General features: G+C 39.3%; 1 protein-coding gene across 5 annotated transcripts in view; it reads left to right on the top strand.

Moving 5' to 3' along the window:
• Positions 1-24,366, top strand: part of DYSF (dysferlin) — a 3,914,743-nt gene that overhangs the window by 462,994 nt on the left and 3,427,383 nt on the right. For 4 of the 5 annotated variants that reach the window (XM_044064063.1, XM_044064061.1, XM_044064062.1 and 1 more), the window contains exon 1: positions 19,858-20,107. The exons of the other annotated variant lie outside the window; for it this stretch is intronic. In XM_044064063.1, coding sequence (XP_043919998.1) covers positions 20,014-20,107 — 94 coding nt within the window. In that variant the 5' untranslated portion in view covers positions 19,858-20,013. Of the gene's footprint in view, positions 1-19,857; positions 20,108-24,366 lie in introns of those variants that run through there. 5 annotated transcript variants of the gene reach the window in all.

Below are 24,366 nucleotides of genomic sequence, written 5' to 3'. Positions count from 1 at the left end.
GTCAGTCTGAGCCTCATTAAGGAGATCAGTCACCAGATCCCCCTCAGACTCCTCCTGCCATCCACTGCAGATATTCAGCACCAGGGCCTTCCTATCATGGTAAGGCTTCATCATGTTAACATAGTACAATTTGTGTCCCTGCCTCCTGCCTAGCAGGTTTACCATGTAATTAACATCACTGACCTTCCTTACCATTTCAAAGGGTCTCTCCCAAGCTGCATGCCGCTTATTGTCTCTGACAGGAATGAGCAGTATAACCTGCTGTCCCACAGCATACTCTCTTGAGCCAGAGAGTATGCTGTCCCACAGCATACTCTCTGGCTCAAGTATTCCTGTCATACCAGATCTTTTTTCTGCTGTTGTGCTCCTGCCAGGTTCTCCTGGGCCAAGCCCATGAGCTCTCTAAGCCTTGTTCTAGGGTTAGGGCATATGCCACAACATACTCCTTGTGGGATTCACACTCACCCTCCCACTCATCACGAATCAAATGTAAAGGCTTCCTCACCCTATGCCCATACAGCAAATCAAACTGCTGGTACAGACGTGTGTGTTGAAAAGGTTTTTGCAAAGTGCTTGAAATGTATCCACAGTGTATCCTACTGGAAAAGAATATAAATGTGCATGCAGTATTGTAACTGTTTAGATGTATATACTTTAACAGTGGAAATTGGGCTACAGGAATACATTTTAGAAAAACAGCTGAAATTAAGTTAGCTTATAGGCTAGGACAGAGACACAGAGTCAGTGCTGAGAGGCTTTCTTTATTGTCTTGGAAGTGTTTTATTGTTTTATGACTTCCAGCATTTGCCAAATATCTGAGGAAAAGCCCTTGTCTATGTATTTTTACAGGTAGATGCTAAATGCTACCAGCTGCCATCAATGGTTGTTTTGGGCCTGGGGACTAGAAGTAAGATGACAAAGAAATGATGTCATTCTGCAAGCTAGCCCAGCAGTAATATTTGAGATATTAATTTGAGAATTCTCTGAGAGAGACAGTGTTCTGTGTTATGTTTTTGACCTGACAACAACAACTAGAGAATATCCATTCACCACATCTACCTTGCTCTGTAAGTAAGTTTCTAGGGTATAGTAACTCTCTTAGATATAGTCAGAAATATAGCAAAGCTTAGGTTTTAGATATTTTTCTTCATTTATTTGAGACTGTCCTGCAATGGTGTTTTAAATATTTCCCGCAATTTTTAACTTTGATGTCACTACAAATATATATTTGGTAATGTCTTGTTCTTTTATTATTTATTATTAAATATATTTAAACATTTCATTGTGGCTGATCTGTGTAGAGATATTTAAGTTCTGAGGGTACTTGCATATTTATTTGGGGACACTGTGGGCTACTCCTAATACCCTTGCTCTTGGCCAAACTACCATTTTTATTAATTGTAACATAACACAGTAAGATTGGACACTGTTAAGGGCCTTAAAGTAGCTTATAAGGAGCTGTCTGTTGGCAATGATAACTACCTTATAGTCTTGGCAAAGAGGAGCATAGCTAGCAAACCTATGTCAACCTTCCCCAGGTGTGTGTGTGTGTGTGTGTGTGTGTGTGTGTGTGTGTGTGTGTGTGTGTGTGTGTGTGTGTGTAAATCAAACCTCAAAGAGTGTGTGTGACAACTACTTGGGCAGGGACATGAAGCACTGGTTGGACAAAGAGTGTGCTGGAGGTTTTGGCTTGGCCACTCAGCTGAGATCTCAACTCTATAGCTGTGCCAGTGAGGAGTCTTGTTGGGGATCTGGAGAAAGAGGGAGAAACCAATCCCAGACTGACTGTGGTCTCTATATGCTTTTAAGGTAAATTGCACTTGATGGAGAGAGCAACATCTGGTAATGCTTTATGTGCACCTTATCATCCTCTCAGTGTATGTCCTCCACTGGTACCAGTGGTGAGGACTGAGGCTTCTTGATTACTGGTTCAGTGGTGGGGCATCACATTTATTGATTGGCAGTGCTGGGATCATCACAATGTAAACACTGGTCACTAAGGAAGGTGTTTGTACTCTCAAGCATTCACACATTCAACATTCAGAGTTCCATATCACAATAGCTTTATTTATTTATTTAGTTATTTATTTATTTATTTTTAGCTTAGAAAGTCAGGGAGAGCAGGCAAGGATGTCAGCAGAGGAGAATGGCAAGCTGACAAGGAACCAGTTGGCTGAGATGTGCCCAGACTAAGGACTGGTGCATGCCAACCTGACTAAAGTGGAAATGGTTACAGCCTTAGTCACAGCTGCATCACAGACCATCAACCAGGATGACAACCAGACTGGCCATGGGGATGTACAACTCTCAGAAAATGGATAGTTCACCTTTGCCTCAGAGGACTTAAAAATCCATCAGGAGTTAAAGAGACTTTACCTGGAGGCCAAATGTTTGAAAATAGAATCAGCAGAGAGAATGCAGCATTTGGAGGCTGAAGAAAAGGAGAAACAGAAACAGAATCTAGATGGCAACACCCAGATCTGCTCTGAGTTACAGCACAAAGGCACGAAAATTACAGAACCAACTATTGCCAACATCCTGGCAGATAGGTTCAGTGCTAACTTTACCCCCTCTCACCCCCTAAAGGGCCCATATCTATACAGGAGGAATGCAGAGTCCCTGTAATCACAACTACGCAGGTAAAAGCTGCACTCTCTAAAGCCAAAAACACAGCATCCATGGGACCAGACAACATCCCAGGCTATGTTTTACACAAACTTCAGAACGAACTGGCTCCCCACTTAAGCACCCTGTTCAATAATAGCCTCACATCAGGCTTTGTGCCCACTGAATGGTGCACAGCAACAGGTATCCCACTCCACAAAGGGGGAAGCCACCACTGATCCCGGGAACTATTGACCTATTAGCCTGACGAGCCTGGTCTGCAAGGCCATGGAACGTATCATCATGGAACTCATAAACAAAGACATTGGTAACCTCCATACTCTGGATCCCACCCAGTTCGGGTTTGTGAAAGGCAGATCATGCCTCCTGAACCTGATTGACTTCTTTGAGGCAGTCACCAAAGCCGTGGATGAGGTTAAGGTGGTTCACACAGCCTATCTTGACCTCGCCAAGGCTTTCGACACCATTCTGGAATTATAGCTAAACTCACTAAACTAGGTATAAATCCCTATGTCACAAGATGGGTTGCCAACTGGCTCACTGACAGAACCCACACTGTAAAAGTTGCAGACTCCAAGTCTGACCTCAAAGCAGTGACAAGTGGAGTACCACAGGGTTCCATCCTGGGACCTCTCCTGTTTGGTATCTACTTCTCTGAAGTACAGGCTAACACAGAAGGCCTCTGACTAACGAAGTTTGCAGATGACTGCAAACTAGGAGCCATAGTCAAGTCCCCAAATGATGTGGACATCCTACAGAAGGGCCCCACTGAGACAGATGCCTGGTGTCAGAGCCATGGCCTCAAGCTCAGTGCCAAAAGGTGCAGTGTCATCCCCTTTGGTAAAAACTCTTTACCCATGAACTACCACATAGGGAACAATCTACTTAACACCGAATGTGTGATAAGAGACCTTGGGACCCAGGTGGACAGTAGTCTCTCCTTTGATAGTCACATCGTCACAGTAGTCAGGAAGTCCTTCTATGTGGCACACCTCAGCATAAAAAGGTTCTCATCCAGGAAAAAAGAGTTCATTGTTCCCCTCTACTTGTCACTCATTAGACCCATTATAGAGTACAACGCCCCTTTTGGAATATACCTCACAAGACATCTGCAGCAGCTGGAAAGGCCACAGAAGTACCTCACAAAGAGGATTACTGGCCTCAAACAAATGCCCAACACTGACCACCTCAAAAAACTCCAGCTTTACTCCGTAGCATATTGCCTACTCCGAGGTGATCTCTGCCTAACATATAAAGCTATGTCAAACCCAGAGCTGTTGGACATGCTACACCTAAAGAAATCCCAATCTCTCTGAGCTACACACTCTAGGGACCTAAACTTTGTCACCACAATAAACAGGACACGCTGGAGGGATAGATTCCTGTCCCAGAGACTTCCTATACTCTGGAACAAGCTACCCATCTATGTCAAGCAAAGTTCTTTATTAGCACTCTTCAAGAAAAATCTTGATGAGTGGATGGGAAATAGGAAATACACTCCGGGGATCACTTCTGTGTCTCTGCTGGACAGTGGCACAGGAAAATAACTTTCTTGGGTGGCGTAAGCTATGGAACCTTGCTGGCTATACTTACGTAGGCCCTTGGGCCGATAGCTGAGTAGGTACCTATGAACCTATGAACCTATAAATGGAATTAGAATAAGCAGAGAGATTGAGCTGTCTGGAGGCCAAAGAAAATGAGAGACTGAGATGTTTGGAGGCTGAAGAAAATGAGAGGCAGAGGCAATATGAAAAGGAAATGCTGAGTCTTCGTCAGGGTCATGGAGGGAATGAGGAAGGGAATAACTGAACCCCAGAAGTAACAAAGGTCAGTAAATTTCTTCCACAATTTACAGAGGGTGATAATTTTGATATTTTTATTCATATGTTTGAAAGGGTATGTAAACAGTATAATGTTGACCAAGAGCTCTGGGTATGATTCCTGACCCCCTTACTCTATGGTAAATCTGTAACTGCTATTTCTAAATTGTCCAATACTGATTGCTTAAATTATAATACAGTTAAAAATTGTTTATTAGAGTGTTTTAAGTTAACACCTGAAGCTTACAGAAAAAAGTTTAATAAGCATAGAAGCAAGGCAGCTGAAAGCGTATGTGATTATATTGTTGAGTTAAGCAATTATTTTCATAGGTGAGTGAGTGGGTGTCGGGTCAGCAATTTTGAAAGGCTGGCAGATCTTTAGGTGAGGGAACAAGCCCTTAGCACTTTGCCGGAGGACATGAGAATCTGGTTGGCAGGCCGGGAGTGTAACTCTGCAGATGAGCTGGGGAGAAAAAGGGATTTCTACTTAGCAAGCAGGTCACCACTGCACAAGAAGGGGATACCCAGTGCTGCACATGGAAATATGGTAACCTATGGTGGGCAACCTAAACAACCCCAACAAAGTCCACCAGTAACAGGGGACGTAACAGAGGAAGCCACTAGTTCAGGTACATGGCCAGGATCAAGGCTTAGATTTTTTAAATGTAACCAGAGGGGCCAATTAGCATACAAGTATCAACTGTTAACTTAAAACATTCCAATAAACATTGTTTAACTCTATCATAGTTTAAACAATCAGTATCAGGCAATTTAAAAGCAGCAGTGACAGCTTTACTATGGAATAAGAGGGTCAGGAACTGTACCCAGAGCCCTTATTATGCTGTTTACGTCCTCTTTTAAAATATATGAATAAAACTATCAAAACTATCACCCTCTGTAAACTGTGGAAGAAATTTACTGACCTTTATTCCTTCTGGGGTTCGGTTATTCCCTTCCCCATTACCACTATGACCCTAACAAAGAGTCAGCATCTCCCTCTCATGTTGGCACTGTTTATGCTTTTTTTCGGCCTCCAAACATCACAGTCTCTCTGCTGATTCTAAATCCAAGTGTTTGGTCTCCAGTTCAAGTCTCTTTAACTCCAGACAGGTTTTTAAGTCCTCTGAAGAAAAGGTGAACTGTCCTGTTTCTGAAGTGCGCATCCCTATCACCAGACTGATTGTCTGTGGTTTCTGGTCCATGCTGCAGCTGCAGTTAAGGCTGAAATCATTTCCTGTTTAGTCAGGTTGGCTTGCACCAGTCCTTAGGCTCTGCACACCTTGGCCAACTGGTTGTTTGTCCGCTTGCCATAATCCTCTGCTGACATCTTTGTCCCCTTTCCTTGACTAAACTGAACTAACAAAAATAAATAAAACTGTTGTGAAAATGAAGCTCTGTATGTTTATCTTGTGGCTGCTGAGAATACACACACCTTCACTGACAACTGCCCACAGGCTACTGAAGTTCAATTAATGTCTGACCCAGCTGCCACCAATGTGTGATAGTCTCCAATAATCAAGGAGCCTCAATCTTCACCACTGACACAAATGAGGGATGGCCACAAGGAATGAAAATGATACACACAGTATTTTCAGATGTAGCTCTCTACATCAAGCACAGTTTCCCTTAAGAGCACACAGGGAGCACAATCCAGACCTGGGGCTGTACTCTCTCTCTCTCTCTCTCTCTCTCTCTCTGTCTCTCTGTCTCTAGACCCCAAACAAGACTCCAAACTGACCACTTTGCAGCTCTGTGTCTCTTTTTCAAGTAACTGACACACACATGGATATTTTATTTTCACACACACACACACACACACACACACACACACACACACACACACACACACACGGGAAAGCCTGGCACAAATTTACTACCTGTGCCCCTCTGCCCAGACTATAAGGTAATTACTCTGCCACCAGTCAGCTTCTCTAAGGCACTTACAAGGGTGCCCAATTACACTGAGTACAATTTATACTAAAGCAAATGGTAGAGTTTGATCAATGCAGCAAGGCTTTCAGGAGCGGCCACAGTGTCACTAAAATAAGCATAAGTACTCTTAAGATATTAAAAGGTATTCTCTAAAGTACCAGCCACAATGAAAGGTATAGAGATATTTAATAATAAATAATAAAATAGAGAACATAAGAATATTGAATATCGAGTTACAGTAAACACCAGAGTTTCAATCACAGGAGATTTAAAAGATAACACAGCTGGATAGATCCACACAGATGCAGAAAAACAATGCTTAACTAATCTCACTATATTTTCCTGACTGACTAAAGAATTACTGTTCCCTAGTCAAGTTGCTTACTACAGCAAGGCAAAATTATGAGTTTTCAGCTACTTACTACAGCAAGGCAGGATGTGGTGTGAGGTTGTGTGAGATATCTGTGAGAGATCTTTCCTGTCAGGTTCTGAAAAAGTGCTGCTGAGAGAGATCCATCATATCACACACTAATATCTAAACAATAATTTCAGTGGTGGTTATAGAATGACATCGCATCTGGTCACCTGACTCTTTTACAATACATACCCAGAGTTTTGCTAAGATGTGTTGCAACATTTGAAAGCTATAAAACAATTTTAAAAACTTCCACCCTTCCAGGGTAGCAATTATTTCACCACTAAGGACAATACAGCAAGATTCCTAGTCCTGGTTTTCCCAGACATTTTTGCCTCTGGCTGCAGTCACACCTGACAGATAAAATCTTTATGACGTAAATAAACCCATTTAATTTTCAACCTATTTTTCAAAATTAGCTGGACTGAGATCAACCTCTGCCCTTCTAGAATTCTCTGTTAAAACATATACATTTAATCAGTTATAATAATACTGTCTGCCATACATATATATCTCTTTACTGTCCAGCAGGACCCACTGTTGATGCATTTTAACACAAGCATCTTTACAAATGCATTTGTTTAACACAAGCATCTGTACAAATCAGTGTGATAGTCAAATGACAAAATTGTTTACAAATCTCCGGCTATCTATGCTGGCTTATGTTACACATACACTGCCCTACTCTCCCTGGCACAGATGGCACTATCTCATATCATTACACGCTATAAGCATGTAATGGCAGAACATTACAATGTAAAACCATGAGAAAATTTAACAGATGAAAAAAAGTAAAGCTGTATAAATAAGAAGCAAATGGTGTAATCAGAAAGTAGAATGTCCATATTTTTGTGTGTGTGGAGACTAGTAATAGATAAATTACAAGTAAAAGGAAATATGCCATATTAAAAGAAAAATGACAGAATATGTTTACATTATCAAGAAAAAGAAACTATGGAACATGTGTTTTTGAAATTTATAAGAATAAAAAAGTAATGGGAAACTCTATGTAATTTTTTTAAGATATAAAAGTAGTGGATAAAATAAATATGGATATGATTAAATATGAATATTGGATATTATAAGAATAGAAATAAAGAATTTGTTAAAAAAATAGATAAAAAGTTATTTTATATCAGAATAAAAGAGTAAATAAAATTATGTTTAATGGTAAATGGATTTTAGCAACAATTGTTTGTTTGTGTCTTTCGGCTTTTCCCAGTTAGGGGTCGCCACATCAGAACTCCTTATCTGCTAATGATTTATAGTGGATTTTTACATACCGGGTTACCAGCCCTGACGCACAACCTTCAACGAAGGCACGCCCCATTCACGTATGCCTCCACACAGAAAGCTGACATATTAAGTAAAATCAGATAGTGGCTGTGGAAAAAGGAGTGGGGATCTAATAGGGATGAAAATGTAGTATGATTGTAGAAGGAATTATGAATATATGTAAATATATTTATATATTTGTACATTTATGAATATTTGTAAATATGGAAATATGTTGTAAATAAGAGTTCTTTTTGTATATCAATAAAGGACCCCTACTGACAGGATCTTTTACAACCACCTGAGCTGCTACCAACTGAAGCAGATGGAACCTTGGTTTAACATCTCATCTGAAGGACGATATACTCAGGTGTATGGCACCCCTCCCTTATATGCACTGCAGTTTCAGTAATCAATCTACCAGATGTAGGAGTAGAATCCGCAGCCTTTTGCACCACAGGTGAGTATGTTACCTATTGTGCCACTTATACGACTATTCTGAAGATAGCTGGATACAGCAGCTTGAATCTCACACCTGCTTCTCAACTTGCTCTGATCAATGGAATAAATTTCCTCCTCTTCTGCCTGGTGTACTGTATTTATTTTCCACAAACACTTTAATGTCTTCAACTTTTAGTACTTTGTCCTTCTGCCACATTTTTTCAGGTTCAACTCTTTCTCCTGGTAGGATTACATATGTGCTATTAGAGGTCTTGGCTGCTTTCTCATCGTCAGGTTTGGAGCATGCACACAATGTACCCTTTCAATTAACAACTTCTGCTATGGAATACCAGTCCAGTTGCTTATTTGTGCTTTCATAAAATTAATATAGTTTCTTCTTTTAAGTTTCTCGGATATCGCAGAAAATCTCAGGTTTTCCCTATGTTCTCTGTCCTCTAATTCTACAATTTTCTGAAGCATCTCTTCTTGCGCAGTCTCATACTAAGCTAGCCTTTTCTTCATTTTGACCTCTGATTTTTGTAATTTTATCAGCTACTCTGAATATCTATTTAAAGCTTCTTCAATTTTGTCCAGCCTTTTGTTATTTGAGTTGATATACTTCTTCAGTATTTTGTTTATTTTAATCAGCTCTGAGCACATTTGACTTTTTTCTCTCTTGATTACTGGAAGTCATGTCTTGTACCAAAGTTGGAGCTTGAACTACTTTTTGCTGAACAGCTGCAGAATTCTTCCCAGCCAGTGTTCCTTCTCATCTTTTGTGGTTGATTTTCTTTCAAGTTCTCCAAGTTCTTCTTTGCTGGCATCTAGGCAGTGCACGTATTAGCCAGTAACTGAAAATTACCCCAAAAGACAAATTCAATTACTCTCTTTTCTGGCTTTCTGTTATCACAATGTGAGAGCTGAAATTAAGCTATTACTCAGTGTGCAGCCATCTTGGAAGTATTCTTATTGCATTTTTAACTTTGCTTTCATAACTTTTCCAGATGATTGTCAGGCAGCAGTGACAAAAAAGACAGAGCGATACAAAATAAACTTCTTTAAATTGTTGATTGTCTGTGCATTTATAGACATTGAAAAAGTACTTCCTCACCTTGATTGTATTCCCTTTTCTCATGTTTGACATCCTCTCTCTGGACCAGGAATCAAGGAGCCTGAATCCTCACCACTGACACTAGAGAGAGAGACATTCACTTGGAGTACAAATGGATATGCTCAGTATTTTCAGATGCAGACCTCTCTGCATCAAACACAATTTCCCTTAAGAGCACACAGGGAACACACTCAGCCCAGGGTCTGCGGTTCTCTCTCTCTCTGTCTCTCCCCAAGTTCCCAGTAAGGCTCCCCAGTGGCACAGCTGCGAGTTAAGTCCTCAGCCGAGTGTCTAAGCCAAGTTCTGCACCACTCTGTCTGTGAAACCAGTGCTTCATCTCCCTGCTCCAAGTAGCCGATACACACACTCTTTGAGATTTAACTTTCACACACCCACACCTGGGAAAGGCTGGCACAGGTTACCCACTCTATCAACTTTGCCCAGACTGTAAGGTAGATTCACTGCCAGCAGTCAGTTACTTGCAAGGATACCCAATTATAATGAGTGAAATTAATACTAATACAAATGGTAATGTTGACCAAACATCCAGGCTTTCAGGAATGGCCAGGGTTATCACCAAATACATATAAGTACTCTCAAAGATTAAAATATTATCTAAAAGGACCAGCCACAGTGAAAAGTTTAAATATATTTATTAATAAATAATAATAGAACATGAAAATATGCAATATCTATTTATAGTAAACACCAGAGTTTCAACCACATGAAATATTAAAATAACACAGAAGAATAGATTCACACAGGTACAGAAAACAGTACTTAACAAATCTCATTATATTTTCCTGACTAATCTAAAGAGTTACTATTCCCTGGTTCACTTACTAGAGCAAAGCAAAATTAAGTAGGTGAGGGATCTTTCTATGTCAGGATTAAAAAAAACAGAGTGCTCAGTCTGACTGAGAGACTTCTTAATATAATTTCTAAATATTATTTCTGGAGTAGCTTACAGGATGACATCACATCCGTTCATCTGACTTCTGGTTTCCAGGCTAGAATCTTCCAGGATTTAGCAGCTATGTTTCATTAATACACACACACACACACACACACACACACACACACACACACACACACACACACACACACCTTTGCTAAGATCTGCTGCAGCTACTGGAAGTCATAAAGCAATTTCACCACTTCTCCTACAGAGCTACTAAGCCAGGCTTCTCACAGACATTTTGTCTCTGGCTGCAATCAGAACTGTAAGATAAAATCTTTATGGCTTAATTTAATTTTATCTATTTTCCAAAGATAGCTGGGACTGGGCTTACTTAACCTCTTCTCTTCCTGTATCTTCTGTTAAAACATATACCTTTAAACTGTTACAGTAATGCATGTACATTTCTTTATTGCCCAGCAGAGCACACTGTTGATACATTTTTAACACAAGCAGCTTTACAAATACATTTTCAATACAAACATCTGTACAAATCATTTTGATATGCAAATGACATATAATTCTTTGCAAAATTCCAGTTAGCTGTGCTGGCATATGCTACATATCCACTGCCCTGCTTCTCCCGACATAGCTGGCAGTACCTCCTATCACAACATCATGTACATTCTTTTTGAAGTTGTACTGCTTTTTTCAGCTCAGCTCATTTGAAAAACACAAATCATTTTTCTCATGTTCCTTATTTCTCTCTTTTCTTCCTAGGCATACATATTAAGTTCAACTGTCTTCTTTTATACTATATACATAATATATACACACACACACACACACACACACACACACACACACACACACACACACACACACGCATAGCCTCCATTCTGCCAGTACCCCCACCCACTGGGTTGGGGTCTCCAGGACCATGCCCAATATTCCAGATGATTCACTAGCTTTTTGCATAGTAATAGACTAACTCCATGTTTTTTACTAGCGATTCCTTGTAAGCAGGACCCCTACCCGATTTCCTTATTGGGTCTCAATTTTTTTATGCCTAGTGTAATGACTTTTACATTTTGTTGCTTTTAGTAGTTCACATCCCATCCTGTAGATCCTTTTACAACCCATGTACATTATCTTGTACTTTCTTTCATTAAACTGAAGTCACCACTCATATATGTATTCTTGCAACTTTGGCATATCTCCTGTAACCCTACCACTGCCTAATTAACAACCTTGTTGAACATCTTTATGTAATTTACAAAAAAAAGCAAACTTTCTATCTAGCCTTTCTATAGTCCTATAGACATCAAAACACATTGGTTGTAGAAATAAGCCCAGTAATATACCATTTATAATACCATTTATAATTCCACCTTCATTACTTTGGATTCCATTTTCTGTCATTCCCTGTATCCTATTATCCTGCCAGTTTCTAAGTACCTCAGTAAAACTTACACCAGCAATAATCCTCAAGCTGACATCTCTTTGTTTTCCAGTCACTGAAAACATTACGCACTTTTTATATAACATTTGAAAAGTACAGTCCACTTGTCAGAGTATCTCCCGGACCCTTGAGTTCACAGTTTCAGTTGCTGGCACAAATAAATACAAGTGACTACAAGTAAGTGATGGAAATTGTTAACCCTGTAGTTTCATCTGCTAGGGAAATAGATGGAAGTAGGACCTCACTGAAAATAAGATGCCACATTCTGACTTATTTTCAGATTGTCATTGACATCCTGAGAGCATAATGCATACAGTCAGGAACTGAAAAACACTGGCAATAGTAAGCGCCCGGCTTGCATCTCTCTAAAAGAGCAAAACAATTTGTTTCAGAAGGCTTCAGTGTTAACACTAGAAATGGTAGTAATTCTCTGAGACACAGAACACTGATGTTTGAAGTACTGTGGAAGGCCAGCAGTTGAGTAACTAGTGGTAAATTATAGCACTGAAAGAGGAAAGGTTAGACCACCAGGAGATAGAGTTGGAGGAAGACAGAGAATTAGAAAAGATAGCGGAGTGTTTGGGACTTCCAAGATGGCTGCACACTGATCAACAGCTCGACTTCAGCTCTCACAGTCTGTAAATAGAAACTAAGAGATACTGTCAATTTGAGTAGAATTCACTTACTGGCTAGTAAGTACACTGCCTGGATGCCCAAAAAGAAGAAACTAAGAAAATCAACTAGAAACGGTGAGGAGAAGAGAAAGTGAAGAGAAAACACTGACTAGGAAGAATCTTGCAGCTGTTCAGCAAAAAACAGTTCTAGCTCCAGTTTTGGTAAAAGACATTGCTGCCAAGCTAGAGGGAAAAATATTAATCAAATGTGCTCAGAGCTGATTAAAGTAAATGAAACACTGAAGGAGTATATTGACTAAAATAACAAAGACTGGAAATTGGAAGAAGCTTTAAACAGATATTTAGATGAGCTTTTAAAACTGCAAAAATCAGAGGTTGATATGAAGAAAAGGCTGGCTGAGGATGAGACTGCTCAAGAAGAGGTGTTTCAAAAATGGCCGAATTAGCTGACAGAGCACTAGAATAAAAAGACTGTAGCAATTTTATGAAGGCCCAAAAAATCAACTGGATTAGTATTCAATAGCAAGAACTGTCAATTAAAAGGGCACACTGTGTGCATGCTCCAAATATTGCCATGGGAAAGCAGCGAAAACTTTATTAATAAAGATACAAACTTACCAGCAGAAATAGTTATTCCTGACAAAACTGTGGCAAAAGGGCAAAGTATTAAAAGTTAGAGACAGCAGAGTGTTTGTGGAAAATGATTATTCACTGTGCACCAGACAGAAGAGAAACAAATGTATTCCAGTAATCAGAGATTGTCGATAGGTAGGTGTCAGATTCAAGCTGCTGTTCAGGTTGTCTTCAGAATATTTTTTTTCTGGGGGGGGGTCAAAAGTCATTCTTTGATGTGGAACAGGCTAAGGAGGAAATACAAAAGTTTGTCCAACAAAAAATGAGCCATCAAGCAGAAGGGGACTCTGCTTCTCATTCTTCTGATAACAAGACACACAGAGAGCCTTTGCCAGTGAAACCTTTTCCACTGTTCCAAATGAAAATGCTTGAGAGACAGAGAAAAGGAAAGGAGTTGAACAAAAAAATCTGGAGCAATGTGGAACTGAACTGGAATCTAGAGTTGAGAGATGGAGATGAACAGGAAGAAGACCGGCAACATGGATTGGGGAATAAATGCAAGACTGCACAGCATCAAGCACACGTGCGAAATATGGCTGCATAAAAATAAGTGGAAAGAGTGGACTTTTGTTGACTTTGTCTGGAACTGAAAGACACTTGCTTCACTTAATGTCGTTAATGTTTGGAACGACACGGGGTAACTGCAAGTAAAACAATATGTTTCGTAACAGTTCTTCTGTGAAACTTTTCACAATATATATTGTATATTTTATAGTAAAGGATTTTTAGTTGCTCTTGTCTATGATAAATTATTAAAGTAAACAGGGAGCTTTTTTCCTTCCTCTTCTCTTTCTTTTTCTTCTTTTTTGGTATTAAGACGTAGACATTACAGTGCAAAAAGAGAATAAAAGCTAGGCAAAAGCATGTTTAAATTAATAGGCTGTAATCTTGATTTGTTGAGGTGGATGTAAAAGTACACAGATCATAATATGTCTAGGGTGGATATGTTTTGTCTTACTTCTGCATAAGTGCATTTCCAAATTAAAACCCGTGGCTTAGATATCGTGTATTTGACTACCCCCCACCCCCGGCAAGGTTTGTGCAGGTGTGGGCATTCCTTTTCTGATTGACAGGTGTTCCTTTTTCGATTGACTGAGTGTGCAAGTGGGACACGTAATTATTAAAACTACTGATTATACCCTCCTGAACTCCAGAAAACGAGTACAATGAATATGAAAACAACAAACAAATAGCATAGCTCTTACTTATTAAACCACTACTTATTAAAACCTATGGAACTACAGAAATTGAACAAAATAAATTGTTACTACGTAGTAAACCTTTACTATGGAAAATCAATACTGACACTGCAGAATTATGGAAAATATTGCTGAAGTATTACATACTTGGAAAGTAATCACAGTAACCCATATGCTGTTTGTGCATGTTTTTTTTATTTCATCATTGTAAACTTAAAAAAAGGTACTTGGCAAATCATGGCATGTAAAATACAGTCACATCTAATCTAGACTTAAAAGAAAGTGGCAATTAAAAAGAATGGCATATCAAAAAACATGTACAGTAACTTTACTTCTAATTTTCTTTATCAGTCATTGCTGACAGTCACAGATGTGGCATAAAATGTTTTCAAAGGCAATGTCATCATTTGCAGCAAACTGATTCCACCACATAAACTCATCTAGGGATGAGTCTCACCTAGAAGCCTAAATGCCAAAATGAAACGCACTCTTCCATGGCCTCAGAACACCGTAACAGGTAACTTCTGTGGGCCCTCAGAAATGCGGCTTTGTGTCAATTTAGCACCCCGCACCCCAGCACCTGCCCTCTATACCTCTGCCCGCCCCAAAACCACGGACAATAACTTAATGCCAAAGTGGGTATCAAAATGCCATCGAGGGATACCACATCCTCAAGACTGGTGGCAACAGACGATGCAGAATGCTCCACAATGGTGCAACAATATCACACATTACCTGCTATTCAACATCAGTTGCAAAGCACGGACAACTGCCAAACATGTTAACCTCCATGCCTCCCAAAGGAATCACCCTCTCCAAATGTATGCATCTCCACCCTGATATGACTCAGGTGAGTGCCACCCACCCCCCAAATAGCAGACACACTACCTAGCTCCAAACACCCCTGCCCAACAATACCCCTCTTTCTCCCCCAAAAAAAAAGCACTAACAACTCACACCCCCCCCAAAAGAGACACTCCATAATTGATCTCATCATCAACACTCACTGGCAATGATCCAATCCGAAGTGAACCCCTCACTGGTGAGATCAGATCCCAACCCAAATCTCCCTGGAATCCCTAAACAGATCAGCGAGAAAACTAAAAAACCACACCAAAGAACATAAAACACAAACACTTAACACCTCTCTAAGACTAACAGTGATCAACAAAAGGACTAAACACCTGCCCCTAGGTACCCCGAATCAGATCCTCACTTACGCAGAAAACAGTACCAGACCCTGCGGCAGGAAGGCAGCACCAGCAAAAACAAAGGCTCAAGAAAACTACTGCAAACCAAAGGCAAGCTCTAAGCCCAAGGAGCTAAGACAAACAAAGGCGGCCAAATCAAAAGGAAAACAAAAGGATCAAGCAAAATCCTAAAAGGTAAGACACTAAGAGGTACTATAAGTAAAAACCTCCCAAAAGTATAACAATCCTTGCAAACTATACAAAAAAAAAAAAGCTAAAGAAATAAAATCCAATCATAAAAAACTTAGTAGCTAAAAGATTCAAACCGAAGAATAAGCAATAAAATCAGCTCAAGAACTATGGGAGAAATCTGGTCCTATGACCATTACAGATGTTGCAACACTGGTGGACAGGACTGCAAAGAGGTCCACCCCAAACCAAAGTAGATAAGATATCTATACGTTTTATCCCTCCCCCCAAACATCTCAAACGGTTCAAAAAACTGTTTTCCAAAGCAAAACACAAAGCACACACACACAGCATGAATTGCCCCCCCGTGTCCACCATCCTGTGCGCCTGATAAACCCCCCCCTAGCTAAGACCACTAACAATATGGTTACCTCTGGTCACCGCTAGTCATACTTTGGCGACTGCAACACACTGCCTGCTGACCCCACAAAGCGGTGCCTCCACTACCTTCCTGAAATTACCAATCCCAGGACAGCTGTTACTTACTGATAAAGCCATGGAGGGCACGTATCACCTCAATGGTCATATACATGCACAGAATTTTGCAGACTTTGGATCCATGAGTTCTTTCAATTTGTCAAAGGCATCTTCTCCAAAAAACTTTGATCACTTTTTGAAACAGTCAAAAGCCATTGATGTTTTAAGGCAAGGCAGTCAGCTCAGCTCATGGGAAAGGCAGTCCATACAGCTCAATACAAAACTTGGATCACCAATATTCAATACCTTCCATCCTGGTATCATTGAAACACAAGCCAAGGAAAAACCCGGTCCATACAGCGACAACAGGGGTTGCAAACTGGCTGAGTGATGACTCAATACCTGTCACAAGTGGTGTACCACGGAAACAGACTCACAGTCGCTCACAGCTTACTGCATGACTTTGTCAGAAGTCCCCAACAACAAGCAAAGGTTATAGCTGACAAAGTTTGGGACAAAGTTTGGGAGATGAGCGCAAACTGGGGCTTATAGTAGAAAACACATCCATCTACAAGGGTCTCACAGAAATGGACAACTGAAATGGATTGCTTGGTGGCGTGAGCCATGGCCAAAAGTTAAATGCCAAAATGCAGATATCTTTAAAACAAGGTTACCAACCCCTACCCCTGTGGGAAAACAAGGCAACCACAGAATGGCCAAGGGACCCAGGTCCACTGGTTGACCCTAAAAAGATATTGTAGTCGACGGCCGATGAAAGTAGTGTAGAAGTAGTTTCTAAGACCACCTTACTGCTGATGAACCTCATCTCATCTAGGATCATGGAGGTCATAGTCTCCCTATACTCATCACTCATCAGATACATATCATGATATCATTGATTATACTCTAGATCATTCGAAACGCTTCTCCACACTGCCTTGACCAATGACTCTTGCCACCCTCACCAAAAGGTATCTGACACAAAAGTTCAATGCTTCGTTCTGAAAGACTCTACTCCGCAGTTTCTATGCTCTCGCCATCGCTGCCTCAGAGGCTCACCTTGCAACACTGCCTAACATACATGTCAATGATTACTTTGACCACCAAATCAGCAGATATCAAAAAATCATTCAGAGGGAATAACATGGAGACTAACTTAAACACCGGCTATTAATAGGACGGGAGGAGGGATTCTCGATTCCACGGCTGATAATAGACTCCCTAAAAGTGGAATATATGTGAGGCAGAGCACCGTATATGGCAGGCAGAGGTTCAAGAGCGACTGAAGCAAAAAATGAGAGATTCACCACAGAAATAGTATACCCAGATACCTCCCTCAGTGTCACAGAGGAGAGCACAGCAAAATAATGGGTATAGTTCCCCATACTAAAGGCGGGGTAAAACCTAAAATGGCTAGCTTGTAGGCCGTTAATGCCCTGGGGATAGCCCAATAGTGCTGAACCTATGAACCTATGAACCTAGGTAGGGTAGATCACTGGCACACAGCTGCCATTCATCCTTTTAAATATTCTCTTTGCCCTGGACCACATCCCTTCCACAGCGTTCATGTAGACACCAGTATCTCAATCTAGTGGCGGTGTGTGGTTTACTCTTAAATGTTGGTAATTCATGCCTGGAAGAAGTAGTGGCATATCATATGCTGCCCAATGACCAGAAATTATTGTTGTCCCTGGAAGGACATGCTTCTTGATGAAAGGAATCAGGGTGCCAGCAGTTCTACTTGATGCAAAATAAATGTAACCATTTTTCAAATCTCTGTTATAAATGCTAAACGCCTATTTGTCAGTAATGGCTAACTGATGTCCTTTGTGATGCTTAGCCTTCACAAACATATTTTCATCTATTTCTGAAACTTTTCCGGGACCACCAAACTGCATGGATTCTTGCAGTAATTTCCATGTGCACACATCCCTCAGGAAGTGATACCATTCTGTTGCCATCTTGGGTGTTATGGATGCATGCTTTGTAGCCTTAATCATTGGCAGTTGGCTGGCTCAGTCTTGGATCAACCTCACAAGCATCCATATAGGTACTCTGCTCCTCTCAAAGAAAGTGTTTTTAAACACCCCAGTTATTCTCTTGCAGTTTTGTCCGTTGCACTTCCAGGCAATGGACTTTTGATGAGTTTGGATTGAGCATGCAGACCCACATCTTTTTCATGACTTCTTCTGGGGTATAATTCTGAAATTCTGGAAGAATGCAGTGGTAGTGAAAATGGTCTCACTGATGCAGTAAAAATCATCAGAATTGGAGGAAGCCATAGTAGTGAAGTACATTCAGTTATTCTGAAACCAGGTCATTTGTACAGCTCATTTATGTAGCATTTTTCATTAAAAGCTCAATTGAATTTAAATCAGAGATGTTATACTTGGTATCGGGTACTTAAATGTAAATCTAAGGTGATAATGTTTGTAAAATTACAGTAATATAACCATTAGTAACTTTCATGGAATGTGTTAATGCATATTTTCAGATAAGATCAGCTCAGCATTACATTTAAGTATTTTGATACTTTTTCACTGAAAATACTGACTGGTACTGTGAAAATTTCGAGCCATGAGTTTCAATGTGTTAAAGCTGCATTCCTTTCTAAATATTCTACAGATCTTTGCGTCTGTTTAATTTTAATAATGCTTTTTTTGTAATGTTTTATTTATTTTATTCAGTTTATTCATTTTCTGTACTTATGTAAGGTTTAATAAGTACAGTTTTATTAATTAGAATGAGCTATAAAAGTTTTGGGGCTTTAGTGGCATAGCATAACATATCTGTTGATTTATTTGTTTTCCATAGTTCTGTTGAGTTTAATATGTACAGTTTTAGAGATATAATAAATAAATTAATGGGGTGTGTTTCAGTTGCTGTGTGGGCATGGTTTCAGTTGCAGCAGCGAAAGTGATACAGTGATAAAAGCCATTGTACTCTGTACAGAATTCATATACTCGCTGACTTTGATTTGTTGTGTCTTTGTGAGTACATGCACATGTTTTTGTGCGTGTCTGTCTGCGTGCTTGTGCATGTATGTATGTATGTTATCTTGTTTATGCATAATATCACACACACGGAAATAATTATTTATTAATCACCATCCAGTATAAGGCTGTTATTTCCTGTAGCTTTTGAATACTTGCATCAGTGACATAAGTTGCTTAGAGTATAAGATTGTTAAACAAATTATTCTCAACTCTCACATATTTAATTTGGCAAACCAACGCAGTAGTAATCAAAATATAAACTTTAGATAAACTAAGAACTGCAAAAACATGAAACTGCTTGGGATTTTATGCATTATATGAAACAAAGAATTATTGATTAATACCACAATTAACCCCCTTAGGATTTATGGTGTTATGCCCATGATGTTGCTCTCCATAATGAATACAGACTTGCAGCTCATTCATTCTGGGAAGGTTTCCTGTTCTCCGAGTACAGTACACTACCTGTAGGTGGAGCCTCCCAAGCAATCACGGTCAGTTCAGTGGTTTGCTGAGCATCCTTTAGAAAATTTCTTCATGTAACTGGGAGGAAGCAAGTCAGACTACAGGCAGTGGCCACAGAACTCTGTGAACCTTTGGTTCTTTTATATTCATAGCTTTTGTCCAATGGATTGGATCTGAGAGTCACTGGATATATATTTTTTTTGTTATCTGATATCTGCTGGAAAATACCAAACTCTAATCAAGTTGGAACATGCTGCGGTGTTGGTTGCAAAGAGCTTTCAATCTTCCAAATGTGGAAAAGGGAGACAGACAGAGTGATCCTGTAGCAAGTCTGTCTTTTAGAGGTAAATGATACATCACTGAAATATCTGGCATACTCGCCAGTACATGATTTTTATGTTTTCACTTGCCTTTGATATTTTTTAGCATGTCATATAGTTTATACACTTTTCTTTGTGGGTGGAATTATGCACAGACTGCTGTTTGTTTCAGTATGCTGTATGTACGTAAATACATGATATAAATTAAAAGGGAAAATGGGAGGCAGATTTCACAACAAAATATAAATTGTATACTTTACTTTGAAACTGGCTGTATAAAAAGAAGTTTCATATATGAGCACACATTTTTCAGTGGACATGTAATTATTATAAACATTACAATCATTCTGAAAAAAAAAACAGAGACTGGCATAACAGTATCTGTGCTTTTGTTTTTCACCTCTGTCACTTAAAATTAATGGTGCTTTACACCTCCCACACTCAAAACAGAGAGCATTTACACAGAAGTCAACCTACGTGACCTCAGAAGGACTGGCTGTTTCTCTGTGATGCCAGTCTGTGTAAAGCTCTAACAGTTACAAGAACTTTTCACAGCTCTGAAACATCAGTTTGAGTTATTTTGTGTATACAGAAAATGATATTCCAGACATTTATCACAAGATATTTTTCCAGTAGAATGTGTTACAGGGTTTGCTAATAAGGACATTTGTTTTGATTTTGTTTGGCAGCACTTGTCTTTTGTTTCAGAAGGTGACCTAGGAACACATGAAAGTTAAATAAATGCATTGGAATGGCACAGTATTTATTTGCAGACTGATTGGATTTAAACTGAGGTGTTTTGTTTCACAGTTCAACAGCTTATTTATTATATTATACTGTATCCAGAGTACAGTCAGTACAGTTAAGCTTTCATTTGCATTGTCTATAATGCTGTCAATGATAATTCCTGCTGGGACCTGAGCAGTGAATAACCAAGTTTTAGGTAGGTGATCTAATGTGAGGTGGGTATAATTTACTTCTGAAATCTAAAAACCAAAAATGTGCTCCATTGAGAACAAATTCCTGCAAAGCAGCACTTGTATGAAACGGCATGTAAAACAACCCCCCTGGAGGAACACTTTACTATTTGCATGGAATCTGGGCAGTGCCTAACACTGTATCACAAATTACATGTATGTGTTGTAGCAGCTAGTTCCAGCAATATCCTGCTGATTTTGAGCAGCATTTATTATTATTATTATTATTATTATTATTATTATTATTATTATTATTTAACATTTGTAAAATGTATGTCACTGTCATGCACTGATAATTTTAGTGCAACATCCGGTGAAGTACAGAAAGTGGAAATTTATGGGAATTTACTTGTACACCCATGTAGGGAGTGACATACTGTGAGATGTAGTTGTCAGGATCTGATACCAAAGCAGGGTCCATTCAGATGGTTGTAGTCATTCTCGGTTCTTATTTTTCAGTCAAGACAAGGGGAGCTTTCCTGCATAAAATAAGCCTGCCAGGCAGTATAAAATAAATGAACACATTCACGTCTTTTCTCACAAGCTCCCTAACCCTTGTTAAATGTTTAAGAGTCAGCTTGTGTTCAACTTTATTGAAACAGCATACGCTTTATAGTGAAATAAATTAACCTTGTCTATTTCAGTTTGCACATACTTTGAAGTGTCCCCCTAAAAAATTGAAGAGAATAATGCTTGTTTTCCCCTTTTTCCTGTTTTATTCCTCGCCATTTATAATCCATTTGTTATAACAGTCTTTGAGCCAAGCTTGTAATTAAAGGGAGATAAGAGAAAAAACAACATTCTGTGAGCTAAAATCAAAGTATACAGGCACACCACTTTTGAATGTTTCATGTCTTAAAAATTATTGGAAAACAGTTTTGGAAAGACATTTACTGTTACCTGTACCCCAGTTACATAGCTTTGCAAGCACTTAATAAAAGTAATATATTTAATTAGTTAAACCTTTATGTTTCATGGCTGTGCATTGATGTGCCTTATGCCTCAGTGTTTTCCTGCACTTGTGAACTCATGCCCATATGTAGAAGAACGCTAGCTGTGCGTAGGGTAGGTATCCCCCTCATCGTACTCCTTCTCATGAAGCATAAAATAAAATAAAACAAAATGCCAAGAATACTTAAAGAGCCATATTTATAACTGACCCACTCATCACAGTCCACTCCGTTCTATTCCGCAGGGCTGGCAGACATTTTTTCCTTTATTGTTTATGTTCAGTTCAGTTAGGGTGTCCCAGGAGGAACACTAGCATTTCCCTTTCCTTTCACTAATCATTTTTATAGCCAGAAGTCTTGAATTGTGAAGAGGAAAAAGGAACTTACAAGCAAATCACTTTGCAGGGAGAGAACCATGATTTCCTGGCTCTGAGTCAGTCTCCACAGTGCTTTGTCTGCTTTCAGCATGCCTGTGTGAACTCTTGCTGAGTTTTGTTGAAAATTTTGCGACTTAATTCTGTATCATTGACAGCTGCACTGTTAGTATTGTCACCTAAGAACATAACTAGCAGATTAGTCTGTTTTCCAGAGGTTTCTGGATGTTGTTACATAACTGTAAGAGCCTGAGTGATGGTCTCTGCACCAACAGCTATTACTGAGTATGGATTTGGGGACACAGGTAAACAGGAAATGAGGCATTGTTCAGAGTAAGGACTGTGCTTTATTTATGCCATAGGCACTCCCAAGTCCTCTCCATACATTGTGTTGTTGGAGATGTTTATCTGTATCATTGCACTGGCATTACAGTAAGATTACCACAGAGCAAGCAGTTCTATCTGCTGGGTTTCCCATACTGTTCTTGTAATTGCAGTAGTGGTACACACCGCAAGTGCTGTATGTAATATGCACTTGTGGAGATGGGTGAGAGAAGTATGGTTCGTAGCTGCGTGATGTTTCTGAACCTTAAGTCAAATTTAAAGAACAATAACAGTTCAGAACAGATGAATGTATGTATTTGTCAATTAAATATTTTTCCATTATTAGGAATTGCATGAAGATTTATGTTTTAGGTAATGTATACAGTGTATTACTCTAAAGTCAGTGAACAGCTATCATAACAGTTCTCGTGCACATTTACAGAAAATAATCAGAACTAAGGAGTATAACAGCTACAGTTAAAAAAGATAAGCTATGTAGTGTACTGTCCAGTTTATAATAGTCTCTGTATCCCTCTGTAAGTTGTGGTTTCTTGTGGATTGTGGTTTTTATCCATACCTTTCTGCAAATACTAGGTTGATATGACTAGCAGTTTTATTGATTTATTCTTACTAAATATACAGAAATATTTCTCCTGTACAGCTCCAGAATCTGAGATTTGGTCATAACCTCCAGTTATTTTTCTTGCAGAGTTTGCATTCTTCCGTTGTCTGTGTGACTTTAGTGTGACTGATCAATTTTCCTACCACCTTCCAAAAACATGCCATTTGACTGGCTACTCTAAACTGTCAGTGCATATTGGATTTATCCTTTATGCCTATAATCATGGTTTAAAAGGATCTGTGGAGGACATGGTTTAAAAGGATCTGTGGAGGACATGTTCACTTGACTGGTTAACAAATAATACATTTAAGGTTGCCACTTTTTCAGATGCCCAAAGTGGTCCATTTAGTTTTTGAAAATGTGGGATATTGCACGACAAGCCATGGTCACAGCTAGTGCAAAGGCCTGGATTTCACTTTTTTGCCAAAGTGAAAGATCAGTCTTGTAGAACATGAGCTGTTTCTATTGTTTCATATATTAAGGTGTATCAGATAGGAAACAAGTCTTCTGTGCAGGTATTAGGGGAAAATTAGGAAATATTTTTCTACTAAAATTTCAGGATGTTTGTTATTTGTCAGACACAGCTGTTCAAATAGGAACTGTCCTGCATAAATACATTAAATGAATTTTAAGTAAGCCAGCTTCCTCAAGTACTGTACGCTGTAGAACTGGTAAGTGATGTTACCCAACTATGGCATCTCTAATTCCCAGCACTGACATAACAGTCAGCCAAACATCATGGAACATTGTGTGTCCCAGCAGGAGGAACGGATGTACAGCAGACTGTTTATCTTCACTGGGTAGTAGAATTGGTCTCTGATGATTCCTGCTGTTGTTTAAAGGAGGTGTAATTGTTGGGCACAGTATGAAACATTCACAGTAAAGAAATGCTTAAAAGTACTGAAAACAAAAATAGGACAGATAAATCAACTAGGCTGGATGGACTGCACTCAATTTATTTAAATAAAACTATTTAAAAGTAGTAACAGTATCTGACAAGCCCTTCATAAACAAATCCTTGGAAAGTAATGTGGAT

Source organism: Protopterus annectens, chromosome 2.part2 (assembly GCF_019279795.1).
Source record: "Protopterus annectens isolate FY-2018-M chromosome 2.part2, PAN1.0, whole genome shotgun sequence".
NCBI classification, from domain to species: Eukaryota; Metazoa; Chordata; order Ceratodontiformes; family Protopteridae; genus Protopterus; species Protopterus annectens.
The sequence above is the reverse complement of the archived record's forward strand: the minus strand, read 5'-3'. Positions and strand labels throughout refer to the sequence as shown.